Here is a 24708-nt window from a genome sequence, read left to right on the forward strand (position 1 = left end):
GTATTAGATAATTTTCAGTAAGTGTGTTCAATACTTTTTCCCTGTGCCATTCCACATTATTACAAATAACTTCATTTCTGGACATTTATGGTTTGATTTCTTTGTATGTATGGATCACTTGAGTTGTTACCAACATCTGGTAAAAATTTCATGTCATTAGCACCTCTAGTAAAATATTTACTGAGAGAAATGGTGACGTGTTCAATACTTATTTTACCCGCTGTATTTGTGTGTAACATAGATAAATATCGGTTTTCAGCCATAATGCCAATAATAATATCGGATATTGATACCGGCTGAAATTTTTCTATCTATGCATCCCTAGCTCTAATGGTTGTATTTTACTACAGTATGTGCTTCTGTTTACGTATGTTTATTTTCTAAGATCTATTTTCTGTTTTTGAAACGTTTTGTTTATCTGGTCTTTCTATAAAGTTACAAATCCTTAAGTCTTCACCACAGAGAGAATCATATGATTCCATGTTTTGCTTCAGTCATGTCTGACACCAGTTTATGCCATCATGTAACCCTATATACCTTTAAGTCTGCTGTTAGTTTGGCACTTTCTAAAACAAAGATAGAAAAATATAGACAAATATAAACAAAAAAAGCTGCCTGGGATTGTCATTCCTAGCAGCTTTAAAATCTGTTGCAGAATATTTTAAAAATAGTGTCTGTGGATGGAAGAAACTCATGAGCCAGAACAGTGACTAAAATCAGACTGTGATTTCATCAGTTTATTTAGGTACTGCCACCACAGAAAGTACATTTTTATATTTAACTATATTAAGATGAGGTTGCTGTAGAAAATGTCCTGACTTTTTTTTTTTTTTGAAGAAACATCTCTGGTTGTTGTCTGTTTCAACAGACCTGCAGTGTTTGTTTACACTACAGCAGAGGATTCGACCTGACACGGCTAAATTTAGACGTGATGCGTTCTGTTTGATGGCAGACTTTAATAAAAGCTCGGCAGATCTCCAGTCACCAAGAAAGGACATTCAGAATTTCACGCAGGTCATCGCAGCCTCTGTGGTTTGTGATGTTTGGCTTCACCCTGCAGGTCACAGCAGAGGAGAGGAGGGCTGCAGTGGCGAGGTGCTGACATCTCAGCTTTATATGCCAGCCAGCTGAGAAGTCTTATGCACTTGTTCTTTTTCTCTAAATTCTGCTTTTTGTGTTTGATCAGATGTTTGTTTTTCACATTACAAGTCTGCTTTTTACCATCAGCTAAACGGAAGCTAACATCCACATCTGTACCAGGGTTATTATAGTTAACTAAAACTAACTAAATAACGAAAACTGAAATTGAAAAAAACATTTTAGTTAACTAAAATAAATAAAAACTGTAATAAAATGAAAATACGATAACTATGACTATCTTGACATGCTAGCTTCTCTCAGTAGTTCCCATGAAAAAACAAGCAACAGGTAGCACCGGGTTGGAGACAACTATTGTCGTTGGCCTAAAAAATTGCCCAAGTCCTTAGTTGGCAAAATTGAGTTACACACTTATTTTAAGAAGGGTTCGCTATAATGGACTGCTTTAGTGACTAAATACGTAGCTGTTGGTTAGTTAACTCATAGTAACATCACAAGCTTGAGGATGCACTGGCAAATATGTTTATTCTAACTAAATATAAAAAAATAATACTAGAACTAATAAAAACTAAACTAAACTAAAACTAAGCATTAAAAAGGCAATAATAACTAATAAAAACTAGCAAATCCACTGTAAAAACTAATTTAAACTGAATTAAAAGAAAATAAGTCAAAACGAAATAAAACTAAACTATAATGAAAAATTCAAAACTGTTATAACCTTGGTCTGTACCAACGTTTCATACCAGTTCTATGTTATCAAGACCCTACAAACCCAGGAGCCAGGGAGAAAGAGAAATCACACACACGACAGGCCCTGGAGCAGTGTGGTTATCCTGACTGGGCTTTCCTGAAAGCAGACAGGAAACACAGACAGGATTCCATGCAACCTTCAGGTGAAAATGAAGACCACAAACCCAGACCCAAACCAGTGGTTATTCCGTATGTTGCGGGTGTTTCGGAGAAACTGGGACGTTTATTTTCTAAACATGATGTCCCAGTGGCTTTCAAACCCCAAAACACATTACGGCAAAGGCTGGTTCACCCCAAAGATCCGGTGCCCCGGCACAAACAGAGCAATGTTGTATATGCTGTTAAGTGCCAGGAGGACTGCGACCAGTTATACATCGGGGAAACAAAGCAGCCACTGTTCAAAAGAATGTCCCAACACAGACGAGCTACATCTAATGGCCAGAACTCTGCAGTTTTCACTCATTTACAGGCCAGCGGTCACTCTTTCAGAGATGAGGATGTTCTCATTCTTGATGGAGAGGAACGATGGTTTGAGAGAGGAGTAAAAGAAGCCATTTTTGTGAAGAAAGACCGTCCATCATTAAACAGAGGTGGAGGCCTCCGTTTTCAGTTGTCCCCCTCCTACAGCGTGGCTATTGCCAGTATCACTCCACCCCCTGTTAACAATAAGTGTTAATTAGGTGTCAACGATAGCCATGTGATGTGAGTATCAGTCGCATCAAAAAGCCTGAATTTTGCCTGAAACTCTCAGACTGAAGAAGTCTCTTGGAGGAGAGACGAAACGTTTCGTTGGAGAAGAACCCGTCCAGAAGACCTACACAATATTTTTTCCTTTTTTTTTATGTTATCAAGACATTTCATTTAATGTATCAAGTGGAAACCTTTCCATACTTCTTAAGAAAAACTGTCAAAATTGTCAGGTTTCATTGTCTTGGTCCATTGCAGGTTTTGTTCCAGTCAATTTAGATTTTGTTGAAATTGCATACAAGTCCAACAACAGTTCAAATAAAAAGTAGTCTTAGGTTTTTTGGACTGTTTTAAATTGAATCGACCCAGAATATCTCTCTTTTTAAAATGATAAAACTTTGTGGAATGTGTTCTACCCTCCTCTGCGATGTTGTTCATTTATGACAGCTGATGATGTATTTTAGTCCAGCATTTATACACACAGGGCACATGGTGCCAGAATATTCCAGCAAGGATTGCACACATTTCATACATTACTGGTAAAATAGCAGCTGCTGAAGACTTTAGAAAAAAGTGATGCCTACTAAGACGGAAGGAAAAATGTGTCAGTTGGATAAAAGCAGTGTGTGATTGGGTTTGACGTGGTCTCTGTATGTTTTAAATCTCACTTGTCATTCAAAAAACATTCCATCTGGTGTACAGTATAAGCACTTCAGAGTTCATAAAAATATAAGCGTTGGCTCATCTACCACACTGGCCAGACTTTTAAACAAGATGTTTCGTCTCTCAGCTCAGTCACTGTAAACACACCTCCCTAATTATAATTACTAGTATAATATTTAGAGGAAAGCCAACGCTGACTACGAAAAAAGAAAAATGAGTGTCGGAATTTGCTAATCCAGGAAAATTATGGTCTTCGTTTCGATAATCTCTGCTGAAATAGCAGGATTTGACTGTATAAACATATTAATTTAATATTTTTGTCACACTATGATGGAGTATATTGTAAACTCCCTTAAGATATAATGGCATTAGATTTTTAACCCATCAACAAAGCTTATCCGGCTGTAACTGATGGTATTTCTGTTGAACTGCTGGGACGTTGTTAAAAACCAGAACATGTTGGTCTTTGTATTAGGTGCCAATTAAATGTTATGTCATAAGCCAGCTGTATTTTTCTGCCTGAATTATTGTTGTAGGGTTGAAACTGCCTCCCCTGAGGATTCCTACGAAGGATTACACAGCTTTGTGGTTACTTTTGTAACTTCAGCTAAATAATGGTTAGAAATAAATACTCACTTCATGCTGGTCAGTTTTGTTATAAACCTCTTTTTCTTTCCTGTACTTTTCAACATATTCTAGACAAACTGCTGAAATAAACCCATGCTTAGTATTTAGTTTTATTGTTTGAGCTGGTCTTTTTGCTGTCAGTAGTGTTTGCTGGTAAAAGTGGTGTTGATGTCACTAAAGCTCACCATGTGCTCTCTGTGTCCTCAGTACTCTCTGACGGAGGCCCAGCTCTGAGGTGGAGGAGGCTGTAAAGAGGCCCCCAGGGAGCCTCCCACCCTCCCTACCTGACCAGCGATACACATCGGACAACCATGGCTCCCAGGAAGCGTGGGGGAGGCAGCGGCCGCGGTGGTCTCTCCTTCATGTTCTGCTGTTTTAACAGCAACGATCACCCCGAGATCACCTACAGGCTGCGGGAGGACTTCGCCCTGCAGAGCATGGAGCCATCGCTGCCGATGCCAGGGTACGATGAGTTGGACAACATGTTCTCTGAGCTGGTGGTAAGATCTTTTTTCTTTTTATTTCTCTTTGCTATGCTTGTTTGTTTAAGAACAACTACACGTTGAACTTTGTGCAACACTTCAACTTTTCCCAATATTTTAACAAGCAAAGCGGACAATAAAAGACAAAACATATAATTTGTGTGGGTGCATTTTTCTGTTTGGGACACATAGTAGTTGATGGGAGAATAAAAACAGGCAAATTAAAACAAAAGCTTGCAGAGTACACAAAAAATTGAGTTGTTACATTTCAGGAAAAAAAATATTTCTCAGATCAATAAATCCTTTGTAAACACATTCTGAAGTGTTGTCTGTGTTTAGGTAAACGTTTTAGCTTATTCAGCTCTGCTGCAGATCTCCATCATTATCTGAAGATAAAGGCCCTGTCACACTATAACATTTTAGACAACTTCTGAAAATTTTGTCCAGCACTAAAGATGCCTAAAAAAATAAATAAACTGGAAGCTTGTTTTGGACGTGTACATACTGTAATGCTAACGAGTTGAACCTAGAATGACCGAGTATGACCTATAGGAGTAATTTATTTACAACAGAGTTTTCATATGATGGCGTAAGTTGTCTAAAACGTTACAGTAAACACATATTTGTGCTGGGTGACAGAAGTTAGAAGTGATATTAATTCTTGATCTTGTTCCCTTTTCAAACATGAATCGCACAGTACAGCTTTTTGTGTTACATTATAGTAAAAGATCTTTAAAAAGGGGGTATTATTTATTTTCGTAGTTTAATTCTAAACCTCGATCAAGTTACTGTGTTACCGTCAGTTGTTCTGGAAAAAAATGCATCGAAAATAAATTTGCCTTTGCATCATGGTTCATCTAAACGCCTTGAAATTGACCTCGGCCTCTTTAAGAACCTCCTACCGTTTCCTACACTCCCACTTCAGCACATCTTTACAACAGTGTTTCTGGGTGGTGGAGGGATTCAGCGTCAGACTGAGCTCCAGGGAGGAGCTGTGTACCAGCGAGCGTTTAGGCATTTCCACATGGCTACAGGAGATTCAAGGATTTCTCAAACATGCATAAATATGTCAAAGCAACACTTTTTTCACTTTTTTTTTGATGAACTAATGTCATTATAACATGATTATAAATCTCAAAAATGTGAATTTTGCATAACACCCCTCCTTTAAACTAATTTACAAGACCATTTGAATTGTATTCTTACCTCACTGTTTACTCTGTTTCAGTTGATGACGAACTGTGATTTTTTCCCCCAGTTTACAGTCACATTATCTTCTGAGGAACCGAGGCAGCCTGCTTTCCTTTCTGTTTTATTGTCACTTCTAATTTGTCGAGTCCAACTCTCTCTTCTGGCTCTGTTTCCTCTCTTGTGGTTGCCAGAGTAATGTGAGCATCAAATTTTACCCATCACTAGGCCTCATTCAGAATCTCTGTATGTCTCAGTTTCCTCTATTTGGTAATTGCTTGTTTTAGTCCGCCATTCTTTATGAAGACATCATTAACTAAGTTTATTATGAACACAAGGAGGCTTTCTGTTACTCTGTTTGCTAAAATGGAGTGACCATGTGCTTCTCTTTTCACTCTGTGCACATAGATGATAGTGACAATCTAAATGGGTTTGTTGGAAGCAAATAAAAGCTTAAATGGTTTTAACTCAACCACATTAATGGTAATGTGAACAATCAACAAGATATGCACTTAAAATGAAATTATCTTATTTATTAAGATCAACTAAATTGTCTTCACTTATTAAAAATAATTTAGAAAACGATTCGTGGCCGATTTAGCTGAGTTTAACTGCACAATAATGTTAAAGACTCAGTTTTCTCCGATCATCTACAGCTCTTGTTGATGCGTCTCAGTTTCCCCAAATTGGCTGTGGTCTTCAATCCAACACTTCCCGGCTGTGGCCCTTTATGTGCTGTGACACATGTTGTTTCCAGATGTTTTGTTACCACATGTTGAGCACACAAAGCACGCCTTATCTTTTCCATATTACTCACACAAAACCTGGAAGCGATCTGATTTCATTCACAATCGCACCGAATGGAGAACGAAACCGGTCGATTTTCATCACAAACCGATCGGCAGCTGAAATCTGAGCTCTGTGAAAGCCTTTGTTAGCATTTGTGTTTATTTAGAGGGAAACAAAATGGATTTTATGTGGTTGTTTCTATATTTGCACCATGTTTATATGATTTGATAACCTCTGCAGCCCTTAAACAAATTACACTCTACAGTGAGGCTCGATAATCAAGCACTAATAGTCAGCATCTGCATGCAGTTCTCTGTGAGGATTTTTAAAGCCTCCGCACCAACACCTCTTAACTACTTGCCTTTTTTCTCTCTCTCTCTCTCCCGTTTGGCAGGATGAGCTTGACCTTACAGAGAAACACAGAGAAGCCATGTTTGCTCTGCCTGCAGAGAAGAAATGGCAAATCTACTGCAGCAAGAAAAAGGTAAAAGATTCACATCTTTGTGTCAGCTTCCCACTACACCCCTATCAGTCTGTGAACTCTCTGTGCTGACAGACTGGATCTCCTGGATCATATCTGCAGATATCGATTTGTGTTGAGCATTTCCTCCCTCTTTTATTTATGGTTCCTGGAGCTTTACTTTGTACAGCAAAAAGCATTTTTATCTGAATTTCTCTGCTCACAGTAGTCAGTCTATAAAAAAAGATATGCTTATTTTGTTGTTTTTGTACTAAAATGACTATTTAACCTATTTTTAAGTTTTACCTATTATTGTATATAGTTGTTAAATTTGGCATTGAAACCAAATGTGAATGTAAAAAACACTTGCAGGTCACCCAAAGAGATTGTAGAACACAACAAATGTCTTTCTAAAAGGTAATTTTTGGCATCCTGTCACACTCCTGTTGTGACTTCTTCTGTTACAAGAGAAAAAAAAGTGAGTTACAGAGTTTCTTACTAAAAAACTCTGCATGAGTTTAAGTATTGTGCTGTTCAAGCACAAATTAAGTATTAAAAGAACAGTTTGACATTTTGTCCTAAGATGTTTATTGAAATGAAATACTGACGTGAAGACTTGACATCATTCATGTCTGTGTGTAATTACATTTGCCAAAAAAAAAAAAGTTGGGATCCTAAGTAAAGCCATTTTTCTTTCTGTAAGACAATGCCAAACCACATTCTTTTTATGTATTGCAACAACGTTGTTGTGTAGTGAGGACACATCATGCACTGGAAATGAAGGCGTTTTGCGAAACATTTATTTATAACTAAATAAATCCCAAACTGTTAAGCAGCTGAAATTTCATAACAAGAAAGAATCAGAAAACCTTGAGCTTTCCAAATCACAGCGGTGCGCTTCAGTTCCCACAAGCTTAGCGTACTAAATCTAAATCACTAAAATTGTTTTGCTGCTAACAAAGTTGATCGGTTTGATCAGTTTCAGTATTTCATATTTTTGTTTTTATATGGAGCAAGACTAAAGCCAAATCTTTCATGTTTTATAAGTTACTCATAAAGCAAGAATTCCCATGAAATAAAAATCATTGTAAAGGTTGTATATTGTCTCTAGTAAGACCAAAGTTTGAACTTTCTCTCCCTCTAGAAGATTCTGGCTTCATCTTTAGGACTACTTACCTGGAACATAAAAGAAAAGCTCTTTAAATTGAGTTCAAACAAAGTTTTCCTTTAAATAAAAAAAAAAAAAACTCATTTCAGTTATTACACCTGTCCTTTCAAAGGGTTCATGCAGTCCTAACATCCGCTGCTGCTCTATAAGAGTCATGTTTCATTAAGCCCTTCCTTCCTGGTTAAAGGCAGCTCAGCTGTTCCTGCTTTCTCTCTGTATGAATTCACCCTCCGCGTGCAGGAAAACACCAACGCCTGTTCTAGTTTAGATCAATGCTGGTCGCTGAATGTGGCCTCACTTTTATTCAGCAGTGTGCTCGAAAGTCTTAGGATATCCTGTCCGGACCAATACGCAGACCGGGCAAGCAGATTTACTCCTCTTTTCCTACATCTGGTACCAAATTGCAGACTGAGGAGTATATATAGTATATTTATAGTATAAATCCTCAGAAATGAGTCCTACAGAAAGATGTATAGATCTGCTCAGGAATGCAGACAGTTTTAATAGTCTGTTTGGCACAACTTCAGTGTCAGACNTTCCAGGCACATAGTTCAGTTCTATACCACGATCAAGTAACTGTTACCTTCAGTTGTTAACAATGACAATGCTGTTTAAATCAAAAATAAATTTTGACTTCATATGGTTAAAGCCTTGAAATTGGCCTCTGTCTCTTTAAGAACCTCCTGCTGTTTCTGACACTCCCACTTCAGCACATCTTCACAACTAAGCTTCAGGCCATTTACAACCTTTTGTAGGAGCATTGTTTGTTGTTGTCAGTGGCGGGCACAGTTCCCCTAAAGCACAAATAGTTAATAATAATTTCCTGATTAGTGCTTTAGGGCTTTTTCTCATTTTAAATTGTATTAGTGGATTAGCACTTGCTAAATTTATAGACTAAATTTAGAAGCACTATTTGAGGTCTATAAATGTTATTGGTCAATGTTAATGTTAACAGCTGACAGTGAAAGCTGTCACACATTTTGTTCATATGTGTCACTTATCCACTATGTGACAACATATTGACTATATATGAACCCAAATACAGCTGTGGAATGTTAATGATAAGAATTAAGAGAGCAACATTTGACTCATGTTGTCTGTTGAAAAATGTTCATGGGTTGACTGGGTTATTTTAGTGCTTTAGAATTAGCCTTTGCTAAAACTTTCAGTGCATTAGTGCTTTAGAATTAGCCTTTGCTAAAACTTTCAGTGCATTAGTGCTTTAGAATTAGCCTTTGCTAAAACTTTCAGTGCATTAGTACTTTAGAATTAGGGGACCTAAATATTTGAGTTAGTGTTTTAGGGCTAGTGGAACTAAATTTTAGATTAGTGCTGCCCACCACTGGCTTTTGTTAATAAAAGAAGCAACATTTTCAAATACCAGTTTTGGAAAATTGCAACTCAGGTTACAAATGAACCTTAATCGAATGATCCCACATCAGACCTGGAGAAATTTTTTTTCCACAGAGGCAAGATGTTTCAGCTTGGTAATATATTTCCCAGTCATCCTCTCAAACAAATACGCCAATGTTACTTTTTGCAAAGATCATTATGAAGCCATGTTTTGCAATGAAATCAGGATAATGTTTTTAAGCTGTTTTGCTAGTCTAGTGGAGTTGTGTGGGGGAGGCGGCTGCAGACTGAGCTCCAGGGAGGAGCTTTGTACCGGTAAGCGGTTAGGCATTTCCACAAGGATACCACAGGAGATTGATGGATTTCTCAAACATGCATGAATGAGTCAAAGCAACACTCTGGGTATGTTTTTTAGTGAGGGAATGATAAAACAATTTTGCATAATACAACCCCCCACCCCCTTTAAAAAACAAAAGAAAGTTTTGGCTCATTTTGTAACCAAACTCAGAAGCAGAAATATCTCACAGCAATAAAACCAAAAATATATATATTTAAAATAGTTTTAACAGCCAGTAATGTGTATTTATGTTGACAGATAATCTCTATAGTAACTTTATGATACTGCAGAAGGAAAATTTGATAAAGAGCCAAAGAAGTTACATCACAAGTGTGTGTTTGTCTCTGTTTTACCTTTTGGATGAACTTTTTTCTTTTTCTTTTTTTTACACTAGACTACATTCATCATCCTGTTCAACAAAGTTAAAGTATTATAAAAGTAATCAAACTAAAACATTTCTCCATTCCATTTATCCTGCTCTTCCTCTGTAAGAAAGTCAAACGTGTCTGTTTTAGTTCAGACTGTACGGGGATTGTTTAGCTGTTAAAGTGGAGGGGGATTTAGATGAGTCTTAGCTTTAAGTGCAGCACCGACCTGCCAAGAAGGGAGGAGGGAGAAATGACAGAACAGTATTGCTGACTCTGCATCAAGCTCTGGCTGTAACCCAAACAGATACAACTCACTATCTGAGCTCGGAGAGGAAGCTCAGTGTGTGTGTGTGTGTGTGTGTGTGTGTGTGTGTGTGTGTGTGTGTGTGTGTGTGNGCAAAGGAAGCACTAGTTGTCCAAAGCAAACAGGAAGGCTTCGCTTCCACAGGTGCAGCTTTTTTATGATAGAGGTGGGTTGTAGGGGCGATGGGGGAAACTTCTGACACTCACTCAAAGCCCACAACCCATGAGGGTGCTCCTTTCTCACCATTAATTCCTTGGCTTTAAAGGCGAGCCTGGATTTGGAGGAGATGAGTGCATCAAAGCTGTAGCTGTTTGGTTTGGCCCGACACCTGAGCTGATGAACTCATTCTGCAGAGAATCAGTTTCCCTCCTGCCTTTTGTCAGCACTCCTCAAGGCTACGTCATCCGCCAAGAGGGAGATTCACTAATCCGAATGTTAGACATTTTTGTACTTGGGTTTAAAATTTTGTTTAAACAAAACAAAGCGTAAGTCCAGTAAAGACCAAAGTGTAAATTCTATTTCAAGCAGATTGTCCGACTAAAAACAAACGGATTCTGTTTCCCTGAGCGTCTCAGATCTTTGTTTTTCTAAAGGTCGAAACAGAAAAACTCCCCTCTGTATGACCTCCCAGCTCTCCTGTCATCTCTACCCTAAATAAATCGTCGTAAAGGTGAGGACTGCTGACATCTGAAGCATAAGATCACTAAAAAGGAAAGCGGTCCCACCTCCGCGTCTGCTCCTCTAATAGACTGGACTTTTTCCAGCACCTCCACCAGGTCAAGCTGGCACTGGTTCTGAATGGAACAGCAGGACCGTCCATGCAGATCAGCCAAGTCTCCACAGTCCGCCTCAATGTGTGTCGCTCAATTAGTCCTGACGCTCGAAATTCGCTTGTGCCTAATGAAGCAAGAGTCAAGAGACATTTCATGAACCAGCCAAGTTCTTGTAACGCAAACATGCCTGTGAGGAGATTAATCTCACCATAAGTCAGGCTGTGACCTCAATCCACAGTTTCAACAATCATTTGGTAATATCTAGATTTTCTCAAGCAGCTGTGCGCTCTTTTTTTGGCACTTTTACCACCTACTGAAGCTCTGGAAGATAAAATAGGTTGAATATCTGTGTCGCCCTAGTTTGAGGTCTCGCTCCATTTGAAGCTATTTCTGTCATTTCTCTCGGTAGTCTTTTTTTTCTTTTTTTGCTGGTGTTTTTTTTTAAAGCGTATTGATATGACTGTTGATGGAAAGTAGGAGGAAAGAGGAAGAAGCTCTTCTGCTTTAAAGAACTCAAACAAGTGACACAAACCAGATAATATTTGATGATTTTGTGCCTTTTCAACTACTTTATTGTGTTACATTAATTTAAATCAAACCCTGAATATGACTGATTTACTTTTCATGGCGATTTCTAATCAGTCACTAACTGTGTAAATGCTTAAAGTGCTAGTGACATCAAATTTTTGTGATAAAGATGAAGGCATTTTTGGGAAGATAACATCGATAACATACTGCAAAACAAATTTCACATCACTGAGATGAACAGTTGTTGAGATATTTGCATGTGGAGAAACAGGAAGTGATGTCAAAGGGGAATGTTGGCATGTAAACAGAGTGTTGTAACAAAAGCTAACAGCACAGACTGTAGAGAAGAATATGATGTTTCTTTGGATTATTTTTAAGAGAGACAAAGAAAAGTTCAAGTTTAAATAATTTTGTTTTAATAAACAGAGACCAGCGAGTTTATTTTATTAATGAGTTCTGCTTTGATGTCACTTCCTGTTTCACTTTGACTGAGACAAATTTAAAAGAAAATATGCCAGTTATGTGACAAAATGGGTAAAATAATGTGCACTATGCCAATTTTATTAAGTATAAAGATGTTTTCTTTGACTTTTTATATTTGAAGGATAGGTGTGTCACAGGCACTTTAAATTCACACTATTGAGATGATCCATTTTTCTTACGTATGTTTTTTGGCACACATGTTGTTCCACAATGTTTGTGCGACTTCAACAATTCATGTATCAAAACTTGCAGATCCTTCGGTACATTCTGGCTCTGACTTTTAGTATTTCAGCATTTTATACTGTTTGATATACAAACATTCACGCAAATTCTCTAGTTTATTTTACATTATATCTCTTGTTTTTCAGGAACAAGAGGAAAACAAAAGTGCAACTAGTTGGCCAGAATATTACATCGATCAGCTCAATTTGATGGCAGCTGTAAGTAACTGCACGAACCTAATTTATTTTCTTATTGGCTACAAAATGGTCCTTGATGATATGATGTGACACTGAACAGAGGAAGAGTCTTCTCGCTCTGGAGAAAGAAGACGAGGAGGAGAGAAACAAAACTATAGAGAGCTTGAAGACGGCCCTGAGGACTCAGCCAATGAGGTGAGGCGAATTCTTTAAACGTATCAATCTGTCAGTCTTCATTTGATCCTTTTATTTCTCTTGTCAGCTTCATTATATCTCCTTTCTTAACCTCCTCTCACCTCGTCTGTGTTTGGCTCCTCGCAACAGGAAGAAAATAAATCCTTTATAAGTAAACATGCATAAAGGTCACTGCTGTGATGGTTAAAGATTTTTATAGAAATGAGTTAAAGGAGAACTTTTATCACTCCTACTAATGAAAAACAAATTCAATAGTTTAAAGAGGAATTACTGCTGTAGACAAACACTAGCTTTTATAACCTCTATATTCTTATTTATTTGCAGGTTTGTAACTCGCTTTATAGACCTGGATGGCCTGACATGTATCCTGAACTTCCTGAAGAGTATGGACTACGACACCACAGAGTCCCAGATCCACACGTCTCTGATCGGCTGCATCAAAGCGCTGATGAACAACTCGCAGGGCCGCGCCCACGTCCTGGCTCACTCAGAGAGCATCAACACCATCGCTCAGAGCCTGGCAACAGAGAACATTAAGACTAAGGTGGCGGTGTTAGAAATAATGGGTGCTGTGTGTCTGGTGCCTGGCGGGCACAAAAAGGTCCTGCAGGCCATGCTGCACTATCAGCGTTTCGCCTGTGAGAGAACACGTTTCCAGGTGGGTGATAGGAAGTGCCATACAACAATATACAATAACAGTACTGTGCAATATGATACACCTACGATGGGTTTCTCATTCCTCAGACACTAATAAACGATCTGGACCGGAGTACGGGACGATACAGAGATGAGGTCAGCCTGAAAACAGCCATCATGTCTTTTATTAATGCTGTGCTGAGTCAAGGAGCCGGAGAGGTAAACTACATGTTATTACACCTTCCTTTATACTAGGACACTGTCAGTTACATGAGTCTGCCACAGCATTTTAATATTTTCATACTGCTATTTTTTAAATTAGACTAGTCTGGAGTTCCGTATCCACCTCCGGTATGAGTTCCTCATGCTGGGGATCCAACCTGTGATCGATAAGCTACGTTCACATGAAAACTCTACGTTAGACAGGTAAGATGTTCTCTGCAAATAAGCTTTTAATTGGAAGAACTCGCCTGAGTTTTTTTTTCTTTTTTTTTTAACTGGAAGTGTAAAAAAATATATAATGAATGGCACCCAAATATAGCAGCAAGTTAAAGTTTCATATTAAAACAGGAAGAAAATAGTTTTGTCCTTACCAAAGAATTAAAGCACACTTCTAAATTCTTTCCCAGCCATTAAACTGTGTTTTTAGGTGGTGGGGTAAAAAGTTATCCAAAAAAGAAAAAGAGCTAAACAGGAAGTAAATTTCTCCGGTCTTTCTAAGATGAAAGACAAAAACATATTTGTATTTTTTTAAACGGTCTGTTAATTTGGCCTACATACAACATGATGCTGCTCGAGTGAAAGTTTCATCCTGAATAAGTTTCTTGTGCAAAGTTAACAATAAACAACTTTATTTTTATCCTGAAAGCATTTCTGAATACTGTAAGTTGTTAAACCACTACCTTTTTATCTTAAAGGGCCAATATTATGTGTTTCTCAGGCATATATTTAAACACTATACCATAATAAAGTATCTATGTCACCTTTAGCTGTTATTAAAATGCTGTTTTTATGTTTAAATAGAAAATAAACTTATCTTCTCATCAATTCCTCTTCTAAATGCCTTGAAATTGGCCTCTGTCTCTTTAAGAACCACCTTCTGCTTCTGTCCCACCCATTTCAATTCAATTTAATAACCGCGCACGCACTCTGATGCAGTTTACTTGGGATCTGAAAATACATTTCCTCAAAGGTATTTTGAATCTGAAAAGAGCTTCACTGAGTGAGCAGGAGTGTTAAGAGATCAGCAGACAGTTTCAGTTTCACGATCAGTTTCACCAGTTTTTTGCTTTGTTACTGCCGAGAGCCTGGAGGAGTCATGGGTGGGATGGGTGGGGTGTGTGGGGAGGGGAGGGGCGCTCCGCCATGAGGAAGCTCGGCTTAAAGACACATCCCAGAGGCGTTTCTGGTCCCCACCTGTCGTTTTGCTCCTCAGCATGTCTTCCTAAAAACGCTGCAGGATTTCTCAAACATGGATGAATGAGTCAAAGCAAGGCTTTGGGCATGTTTTTATGAGAGTGTAACATTATAACATGATATAAAACTCAAAGTTGATTTTACATGATATTGCCCCTTTAATGAGCTTTGACATCTTTTTTTGATATCCCTACTTTTAAATGAAATTATAAGCATTAGATTAGAAGACTTTAGTTGCAAAGCGTCCCTCTGACTCAGTCATGTTTTGTCACCTTCTTAGGCATTTAGACTACTTTGAGATGCTGCGGAACGAGGATGAGCTGGCTTTGTCCAAACGATATGAGTCGGTAAGAAGGAGAACGACCTTCCTGCAATCACAAGTTTAGCCGCTGCTGATTAAACCTGCTGTTATTGTTTGTTCTGTTAAGGTACACATAGACACCAAAAGTGCCACACAGGTCTTCGACCTCATTCGCAAGAAGATGAACCACACCGACGCATACCCGCACTTTATGTCTGTGCTGCATCACTGTCTGCTCATGCCACGTGAGTTTCTGTTCAACTTGATACGAAGAAATGTTTTTTTTATCTTTTATTTCCAGTAAAATGTGATTAAAAGATTGTTAAATATAATGAGGCAGCCCAAAAAACAACGTTTTTACTCCCACAAGAAACGGTATTTAATTTTGTGCCAGCAAGATAAGAATGTTGACTTAATCCAGATTAGGTGGTCCAGAAAATAGACACATTCCCAACCAAACCTTACGTTTACAATTTTAGAATTAACATTTAAGTGTTTTAAGTAATGAAGTAAATGAGTTTGATTTTTCTAAATCAAGAGTAAGAACGGTAAAAAACCACTAAACAGATGCTCAAGATTTAAGTGAGTAAAGTTTATTTATATAGCACCTTTTATAGATATAAAATCACAAAGTGCTTCAAAATAAAAGCATGACAAATTTTAAGTAAAGTAAGTAAAAACAGGGTAGAATACACATAAACAACTTGGCTAAAAACCAGTTTGTAAAAGAAAGTTGCAATGTTTTTTAAAAAGCATCAATAGAATAAAGGCTTGTGTTTTGTAACCACTGTGAAACAATCTTTTACAAGTAATTTATCAGGTTTTAGGAAGACGTCACTGAAGCAGTACAAAAAGAAACCCAAATATAAAACCTGTACCTACTGTGTTTGTTTGTAGACAAGAGAAGTGGCAACACGGTACAGTACTGGCTGCTGCTGGACCGCATCGTCCAGCAGATGGTCCTGCAGAACGATAAAGGTCACGACCCGGACGCCGCACCGCTGGAGAACTTCAACGTGAAGAATGTCGTCAGGATGTGAGTGCTCCGATATCCAATGAACACGCAGACACGCCAATGAGGACATGGAAGAAATTACATGACTCTGCGAGAGAGGAATGTGCAGCAGTGTTACACTGTTGGCTCCAAATGGCTCCTCTTTGGAGTTCATAAATAAAAACAACTGGTTCGTAAACGGGCTGTGATTAATCGTGTGTCACTCTCTCTGCAGGCTGGTCAACGAAAACGAGGTCAAACAGTGGAAAGAACAGGCAGAGAAAATGAGGAAAGGTGTGGATGATGAGCGTTTACTCATTCAAAAGATGAAAGAATTATCATTTTAAAGATAACTGGATATCATGTATGTTCGGTTGTGTTTTCCCATCGCAGAGCACCATGAACTTCAGCAGAAGTTTGAGAAGAAGGAGCGTGAATGTGACGCCAAGACGCAGGAGAAAGAGGATATGATGCAGACCCTCAACAAGATGAAAGAGAAGCTGGAAAAGGAAACAAACGAGCACAAAAACGTCAAGCAGCAAGTGGCTGAACTCACGGCGCGACTGCATGAACTCAGCACCGTAAGTTCTTTCACCAGCCATCTAACCGTACATTAAAACTGTCCTGTTGCTGTTATATTTTATTTTTGTAGCTACCTGCTGTTTTAGGATGTAAAGTAAAGAATCTTGTTGTGTGTGCGTGTCGAGTGTCGTGAATGAAACTTGAGAAACTTGGCCCCATCCTAAACCTCCTGTCTGTGAACTCTCCCCGCAGCGGCAGGCAGCAGCTGTTGTTCCCGGCGGTCCTCCCCTCGCCCCCGGCCCCCCCGGCGGCCCGATCTCGCTTCCACCCGTGCCGGGATTTGGAGGCACGAGCCCTCCGCCTCCTCCCGGCGGTACGATGCCCCCTCCGCCTCCCCCGCCCCCGCCGCCAGGCGGCCCCCCACCTCCTCTGGGACGCCCACCTGTCGGAGGCATCCCTCCACCGCCGGGGGCTCCTCTGGGACCATCTCTGAAAAAGAAGAACATTCCTCAGCCATCCAACGCACTCAAGTCCTTCAACTGGTCCAAGTTAGCTGAAGTGAGAACTGTCCACGTTTCGAAGCATTCAGGTGTTCCTGCTTCTATAAATGTCTAAAGTGTTTAAATCTCTCTGTCACAGAACAAACTCGAGGGCACCGTTTGGATGGATGTGGACGATACCAGAGTTTTTAAAGTCCTGGACCTGGTGGACATTGAAAGGACTTTCTCAGCTTATCAGAGACAGCAGGTAAGGAGGATTGTTCTGTTCATTTGTCACTCAACAGATGATGTCATCTGTAGTCACAGTGATTGGCTCAGAGCCTGCTTTTCTATTTCTAAAATGCTTTTGAATTATGTTAAAGTCAAAAATTTTTACATTAGCTGTGCTACTTGGATGCTTGAACTGTTCTTGTTTATTTGAATTAAAGGCTGTTATGTTTTTGATTATTTATCGACATGATTTGAAAATGCATGAGTTAACTGCAATCAGCTATTTTCTCATCATAGTTCCTAAATATCTTTCTCAAGCATAAATCAAGACACATTCAATACATACTATCTATCATGTTAGAAAAAAAGGCTGAGAATTATTCTTTTGTTTGTACGCCTGTCACAATAACGAGTTTAACTGGACGATAAATTGTCTGCGATAAGCGATAATATCGTTTGAGACTATTTTAAACTAATATAATGATGCCACACGCACTTCTGCTTGTGGAAGTTTACAATTATGGACTGACCTGGACCGGAGATTGAGAAAACAACCCAACTGCTGAGGCTATAAAATCACTGCCCACTTCTATCCAAGCGGTTATTTATTCTGTTCTCTGGTTTCATGAAATCACTGCAAACATCCTCCAATGCTTTCAAAGTTTACAAAATTTACATAGTGTAGAAAAGATAAAAAAAACTCTCAGCAAACTCTAGGTTAATACCCGACAGAGTTTACGCCTCCCCACGCTAAGGAGTAGAAAAAAGGGTGATGAAGAAAACAAGCTGATAAATAAAAAAGATCTACCTCCTTTTAATTTATGGTGTGATTAATTGATTTATTTATCGTGACAGGCCTATTGTTTGCATGTTTTAAAAAGTGATTCACAGCCTCGATGCAACTCAGAGATCCATAACAGATGTTTTGTACACAGCATGTGACAACAAGCACATATTGATTAACTGAGCACCTGATCTGTTTGACTGCTGCTCACTTCACTGATTCATAATGACTGAATGAGCTTCGATTCATTTGTCCTTATGGGCTGCAATCACATAACTGCTTTACTTATTCTAACGAATGCTTCCATCTTCCCTGCTTCTCGCTGCATTTTAGGACTTCTTAATGATCAGTAACAGCAAACAGGTGAGTGAAATTAGTGTGGTAAAATATGAAGTGTCCTCTGGTGTTAAAACTGTTTTTATGTTTTACTGTCCCTTTTCTTGTTTCCAACATCATGTAGTGTTTAAGATGTGGGTTTTTGTGACGACTTCCTACTCTACTTCCTTCCAATTATGTTTGTCATATTTGTCTGTTCTTGTGACTTAGGCTGTGTCCACACTGCAGGCAAAGGTGACCAAAATCTGATTTTTTTTTACCTGGCAATCTGAACGTGACCAGTCCGATTTTTATTTTTAATTTATTTATTTTTTTAATCTGACCCAGCTTTTTCAGAATGAAATACTGAATTTTAGCTACAGAACAGTTCAGTTGCTTTGTCTTTTTTCTTTTAATTTTCCATGTCCTGGATGACTGAGAATCCACAGAAACCTATGAAAGTAACATCGCTCTCATGCCGTATCGATACTAAAGTTCCCGGATCAATACTTTACTTCCTGCAAATCAATATACAGTTGTCATTTTAGATAATTATTAATTGCACAGCAACTACTGAATCAACATGCTAACATGTAGCATCCATAGGCTACTTCTGTAAACAGCGAGCTAAACGTGACGCCACATCTTCTGTGCGTGTCTGTTGCATCAGGTGGAGAGTTCCCACTGGAGTCTGATGGAGGACGCGTTTAAAATATAACGTGAACGACCAGGCAGAAAATCAGATTTGAGCATTACGACCTGCAGTGTGAACGTAGCCTTATTTAACTGTGTTACCTGAATAAAAAAATGCTCTGATATAAAAGTATGATTCATCCTAACAGAAAGAGGCAGAAGACGACACATTAAACTCCAGAAAAGTCAAGGAGCTGTCGGTCATCGACGGTCGTCGAGCTCAAAACTGCAACATCCTCCTGTCTCGGTACTTTCAACAACTGACTCAGCACAACACGTGATGAGTTTTGTTTTATCTTACGCATTTGTTGCAAACTGCAGATTGAAGCTTTCCAATGAGGAGATGAAGCGAGCCATTCTAACAATGGACGAGCATGAGGACCTTCCTAAAGACATGCTGGAGCAGGTACAGCATGTGAACACAACTGGATTTAACTGACTTGTGCTGCAGTCTGTGAAGTTAAAAAAAAAGGCAAACTAAATGTATAAAGAGCCTCTTTTTGCTCCTTCAGCTGCTGAAGTTCGTTCCAGAGAAGAGCGACGTGGATCTCCTGGAGGAGCACAAACACGAGCTGGACCGAATGGCCAAACCCGACCGCTTCCTTTACGAGATGAGCAGGTAATTTCCTCGTCTGAATCCTGCGTCAGGTTCATTCTGTGCCGTCGGCTTCAGGTCGAGCGCAGCTCAGACGTGCTGACAAACAATAGCCTTTGTTTCAGCGCGAGCAGATAAACGCGGTGACACATGGGTTTCTACTTAGCGGGGAACAATAGCCGTTTGTTGGAATCACGATTTCTAAATTAGGCTGGTGAATAAAATAGAAGCAATAACGAAATAAGAGAATATGCTTCAGTTTTGTAAATTGAGTTTTAGATAAAAGAAATAAAGCAAACATTTTACAAAAACACTAATATCCAACATAAGAGAGCTGACATTGCTGCAGTAAAATTATTAAAGAAATGTACAGTTTTTAGGAAACATAATGTGGTACATTCTTTCTTAGTGGACTGGAGGACAGATGTCAGGTTGGTATTCATGGACCTCAAAGTCTGGTTTTAGGTTTCTTACAATCTTTTTGTTGTTTTCAGAATAAACCACTATCAGCAAAGACTTCAGTCTTTATACTTCAAAAAGAAGTTTGCAGAGAGAATAGCTGAGATCAAACCTAAAATTGAAGGTACGCCGTATATTTTTCAGGCAGTTTTTCGATTATTTTAAACACTGCGATATTCACATCATCAAACCCATGTGTATTTTAGCTTTGACCAAGGCATCCAAGGAGATGTTACACAGCAGAAACCTGAAGCAGCTGTTGGAGGTGGTGCTGGCGTTTGGAAACTACATGAACAAAGGTCAGAGGGGCAACGCTTATGGCTTCAAGGTGTCTTCACTCAACAAGATCGCCGACACCAAATCCAGTATCGACAAGTAAGTATTTCAGCCGTAGCGTCCGAGCTGAAGCAACGCTGTAAAAGATTTAGAAATCACATTTGAAACGAGTTATTCTACTGTGTTTTTCCTCAACTTATTGTTTACAAAAACTCAGAAACATCACTCTGCTGCATTACCTGATCACCATCCTGGAGAAGAAATATCCCAAAGTCCTGACGTTCCAGAACGACCTGCAGAGCATCTCCGAGGCGGCTAAAGTCAAGTAGGTGACGCCTGGAGAAGTTGTTCCCATCACAGGTTAAACAGGAGGAATCAGCCAATCAAAACAGCTTTTTATCATGTGCATCAATTGAATCTGTCTTACAACTGAATAATGTTTTACCTCTTCATGTTCTAATTCTGAGAAGTGACATTCCTTTTTGGCTGACCCGTTAGTTCAATCACAAGTTGAAAGAGTGTTTTCCTCTCTTTGAAGGGTACAGTTGGGAATCTCTGCCATCTGTTTTTAATTTCCTTGTTGTGTTTTTAAGAAACGATCCCTTCGTTCTGTAGACAATAAGGAACTTTCCTTCTTTCACTGCAGCATGACAGAGCTGGAAAAAGATATTGGAAACCTGCGCAGTGGTTTAAAAAGTGTTGAGAGTGTGAGTCACACAGATTTATCTTTTTCCTCTATGAATTTAAGTTCTCCACCTTCACATTCTTTAAACGTGTTTCTACTTCAAAGGAGTTGGAATACCAGAGGAAACGGCCACAGGAGCTCGGTGACAAGTTTGTGTCCGTGGTGAGCCAGTTCATCACCGTGGCCAGCTTCAGCTTCTCCGATGTGGAGGACTCTCTGACGGAAGCCAAAGAACTGGTAAGTCTGGTGAACCCAGCTGCAGGGTTTCAGCAGAAATCTATCAGAGGAGGCGGGACTCCATCGCTGTCATTCAGAGACAGAGAAGCTGAGCGTTTTCTCCCCACGCAGCTGTTTCTACTCATGAGTTAAAGTGTCCCTGACATCATGTTGAAAAGAAACATTACTACAAAGGCTAACAGCACAAACCATAGCTAAGAGTCTGATGTTTCTTTACATCCTTTGAGTCATTATCAGAGAGATGAAGAGTCCAGGACCAGGAGTTCTCCTTGTCATCACTTCTTGTTTCACTTGGGCCAGAAAATATTATAATATTATTAGGAGTGTCCCAGTACCAGTTTTTTCTCAGAGTACAAATACTTCAGTTTGGGTACTCGCTGATAGAGTACCAATATCGAATACTTACTGAGTTTAGTTTAGTTCAAAAATGGATACAAAACAAACTAGACATGGGTTTTTACGTTGTAAAAACAAGTGTGCATTGCCACGTAGCATGTCAATGCCTGCAGCATGAACTTGCAGAATGAACTTTGACCAAGTTCAAATGTGTTTTCTATACCAGCTTGTGCCTGTCACGTCAGCAGGTGTTCAGAATTAAGGTAATTGTGCGACAATATGAAGTTTGAAGAGATTTTTTGTTAAAGTTGCCTTAGCCGGGTTTTGAACCCTGATCTCCCACATGAAAGTCCATGACATAGACCATTAGACCAATGGAGTTGTGGCAGAAGGTGGTGACAGGGGTTGATTTGTATGTGTGCAGAAAGAGTCCACATTGCCAATACAATTATTGACACTAAACTGCATAATATTACAACAATAGAGCAATATTAAGACAATATTATAGTAAAACATCAAAATACAATCATATTAGTATTGTAAACACTGAACTATTGAGTATAAATATTAAAAAAACTATGGTGCAGTACCAAGTTGAGTACAGCTGGGGGCAGTATTGGACCATTACAAGGCCCCATTGACTCCAATTATATGAATTTGGAATAAAGTTTAAACATTAATATTTCAAAAACTACAAGTGGCACAGGCAGCAAAAGGCATAGCAATCATTTGGCACAGGACCTTTACAGATAGAAATTACAATGGCAACTGTAGGACAAGGTATGCAGGAGAAGCGTGGCAAAGTTGAGATGACTTGGATGAGAAACGAATCACAATAGTGTGCATTGAAATGATAAAAAGTAATTCTGTCGATTTGGGATTAATCAGATATTTTTAATCTGATTAATCCCAAAGTAGCTGTGAATTATTCACGATTAATCTTAAATTTAATATACATTTCTATTGCATATTGATAAAATAAATTACTTGAGTTATTAATTAGTTTTTAATGTTTTTATTTAGAAAACAAAATTGATGCTTAGACATGATTTTTTGAATATAAAACAGGACCTAAAAATGCTTCAAACATATTTGAGTCAGTTAAATTTTGTGCAGAATAATGAGGTTAAATCAAGGATTGAAGGTTTTTCATTCCAAATGAGAACTACATGAGGAATGAAAGAAAGATACTAAGGTCACAGTTGTCAGCAAAACATAAATAAATAAAATAAAATAAGCCATAAGAAGACAAAAAGAAAAAAATAACTGTACATAATGTGTTACACAAAGTTTTTTTTATTTGTTTTATTTATTTAACATTTATTTATCCAGGTAAACTGTTTGAGAACCACTTCTCATTTACAAACATGACCTGGCATGCACTRAGTGCATTGCAATATACAAACTTACATATTCAGCCATAGTAATAATAATATAATTGTTTGTAAAAAAAAAAAAAAGTTAGATTAATCGTGATTAAAATCTTTAATCTATGCCCAGCACTAAAATTAATCAATATGAGTTAACTCGATTAATTTCACAGCCCTAATAAAAAGTGATAACAAAATTAACAAATTTGAAAAGGAATGGAAAGAAGTAAAAAACTTATTTAATCCCACACTTCTCTGAAACTTATTAACAAAAAAATAATAGTTATAGTTAGAATTTAAAGTGCCTGTGACATTATATTTTGTTATAAATATGTGTGCATTTTTTATAATATACCATTAATAACGTATTGTAAACAAAATTTAATGCCGCTGAGATGAACAGTTGTTTAGATATTTGCATGTGAAGTAACAGGAAGTGATGTCAAAGGGGAATGTTTACATGTAAACAGCATTATAATGACTAACAACACAGACTGTAGAGAAGAATCTGATGTTTCTTTAGATTATCTTGAGTCACTGTTGGAGAGGTGAAGAGTCAGAGTTCAGCTCGACCTCAGTCTAAACACTCACGTCTCATTTTATTTGACTTTTACATCAGTATAGATCTATCCAAGTAAAGATATTAACCTCAAGTCTTTTCAGTTTAAATACACCACCTGTAGGTGATTATTAAGTGTAGCATAGATGCTTAAAAAAAGGCAGCAGCAACATCAGAAGAAGTTCACACGATTTAATTTAGTGTTGGTTTTCTGTCTGCAGGGCCAAAAACATTTAACTTGAGCATTTTTAAGCATTGTGCTCTCCTCACATAGCAACTGTTAGATTTTGTTAATCATTCACTGTGTCCCACAGTTCAGTCTTGGCTAGTGATAGTGCTGGGAACAAGAGAGCTCATTGTTTTTGTTTCATCAACAAGTAAAACAAACATTAATATGCAAACAAAACCAGTGACGTGACAGGGATCTGTTTTTTAAAGCATAAAATGTAGAAAATGAAACTGGTAGTTTCTCTCAGACAGAGCTGCTGTGAAAACATCTGGATGTCCCTGTTTTTAACTGACTCTGCAGAACACCCATCAAACACATTGGGTTAATTTGGGCCCTGGCTCCAGACTCCGACCTCTGCTCTAATCAGTAGCCGGTCATATCTGGGTTAAGTCGGGCTTCAAAGCCACAACGGCTGCTGATTTCAAAGAGCTGAATCCTAACGAGCCTCCTGTAAAACAGTCAGAGGACAGAGTCTGCCGAGTCCCGCTGTAAATCTAACCCCGTGTACCCCGCTCTGTTCTTTGGTGGCGCAGTTCCTGAGGGCGGTGAAGCACTTCGGGGAGGACGCCGGCAAGATGCAGCCGGATGAGTTTTTTGGCATCTTCGACCAGTTCCTGCAGGCGTTCTCAGAGGCACAGCAGGAAAACGAGAACATCAGAAAACGCAAGGAAGAGGAGGAGAGAAGGGCCAAACTGGAAGCTCAGGTGTGTGGATTACTGAGCTCAGAACTTTTACTCATCAGTTTTAAAAAAGATGGATTATTTCATTATTTGTAAAAAAAAGTAAACATTATTATTGATGTAGAAATGGACCAAGCTATTAATGAGTTTTGATAAGGGCCCTCCTCCTGTGATTGAGCTGGGTTGGTTTGTTTTTTCTGTTGAAGTGAAACATGTTTCCTACCACTAAATAACAT

General features: G+C 38.6%; 1 protein-coding gene across 5 annotated transcripts in view; it reads left to right on the top strand.

The window, feature by feature from the left end:
* The window catches only part of LOC106516923 (disheveled-associated activator of morphogenesis 1), a 58641-nt gene that overhangs the window by 31567 nt on the left and 2366 nt on the right, over nucleotides 1-24708 (top strand). For 4 of the 5 annotated variants that reach the window (XM_014007534.1, XM_014007535.1, XM_014007536.1 and 1 more), the window contains exons 2-25: nucleotides 4036-4328; nucleotides 6682-6771; nucleotides 12430-12501; nucleotides 12581-12675; nucleotides 13000-13333; nucleotides 13420-13530; nucleotides 13634-13737; nucleotides 15008-15074; nucleotides 15156-15273; nucleotides 15926-16064; nucleotides 16258-16316; nucleotides 16416-16603; nucleotides 16797-17102; nucleotides 17184-17291; nucleotides 18372-18401; nucleotides 19196-19293; nucleotides 19368-19452; nucleotides 19559-19665; nucleotides 20136-20224; nucleotides 20307-20475; nucleotides 20594-20701; nucleotides 21023-21083; nucleotides 21167-21298; nucleotides 24326-24496. In XM_014007534.1, the coding sequence (XP_013862988.1) occupies nucleotides 4140-4328; nucleotides 6682-6771; nucleotides 12430-12501; nucleotides 12581-12675; nucleotides 13000-13333; nucleotides 13420-13530; nucleotides 13634-13737; nucleotides 15008-15074; nucleotides 15156-15273; nucleotides 15926-16064; nucleotides 16258-16316; nucleotides 16416-16603; nucleotides 16797-17102; nucleotides 17184-17291; nucleotides 18372-18401; nucleotides 19196-19293; nucleotides 19368-19452; nucleotides 19559-19665; nucleotides 20136-20224; nucleotides 20307-20475; nucleotides 20594-20701; nucleotides 21023-21083; nucleotides 21167-21298; nucleotides 24326-24496 (3030 nt within the window). In that variant the 5' untranslated portion in view covers nucleotides 4036-4139. The remainder of the gene's footprint in view (nucleotides 1-4035; nucleotides 4329-6681; nucleotides 6772-12429; nucleotides 12502-12580; nucleotides 12676-12999; nucleotides 13334-13419; nucleotides 13531-13633; nucleotides 13738-15007; nucleotides 15075-15155; nucleotides 15274-15925; nucleotides 16065-16257; nucleotides 16317-16415; nucleotides 16604-16796; nucleotides 17103-17183; nucleotides 17292-18371; nucleotides 18402-19195; nucleotides 19294-19367; nucleotides 19453-19558; nucleotides 19666-20135; nucleotides 20225-20306; nucleotides 20476-20593; nucleotides 20702-21022; nucleotides 21084-21166; nucleotides 21299-24325; nucleotides 24497-24708) is intronic. The other variant, XM_014007537.1, reaches the window with a different exon arrangement.

This window comes from Austrofundulus limnaeus, unplaced genomic scaffold, assembly GCF_001266775.1.
Source record: "Austrofundulus limnaeus strain Quisiro unplaced genomic scaffold, Austrofundulus_limnaeus-1.0 Scaffold42, whole genome shotgun sequence".
Taxonomy (NCBI): Eukaryota; Metazoa; Chordata; class Actinopteri; order Cyprinodontiformes; family Rivulidae; genus Austrofundulus; species Austrofundulus limnaeus.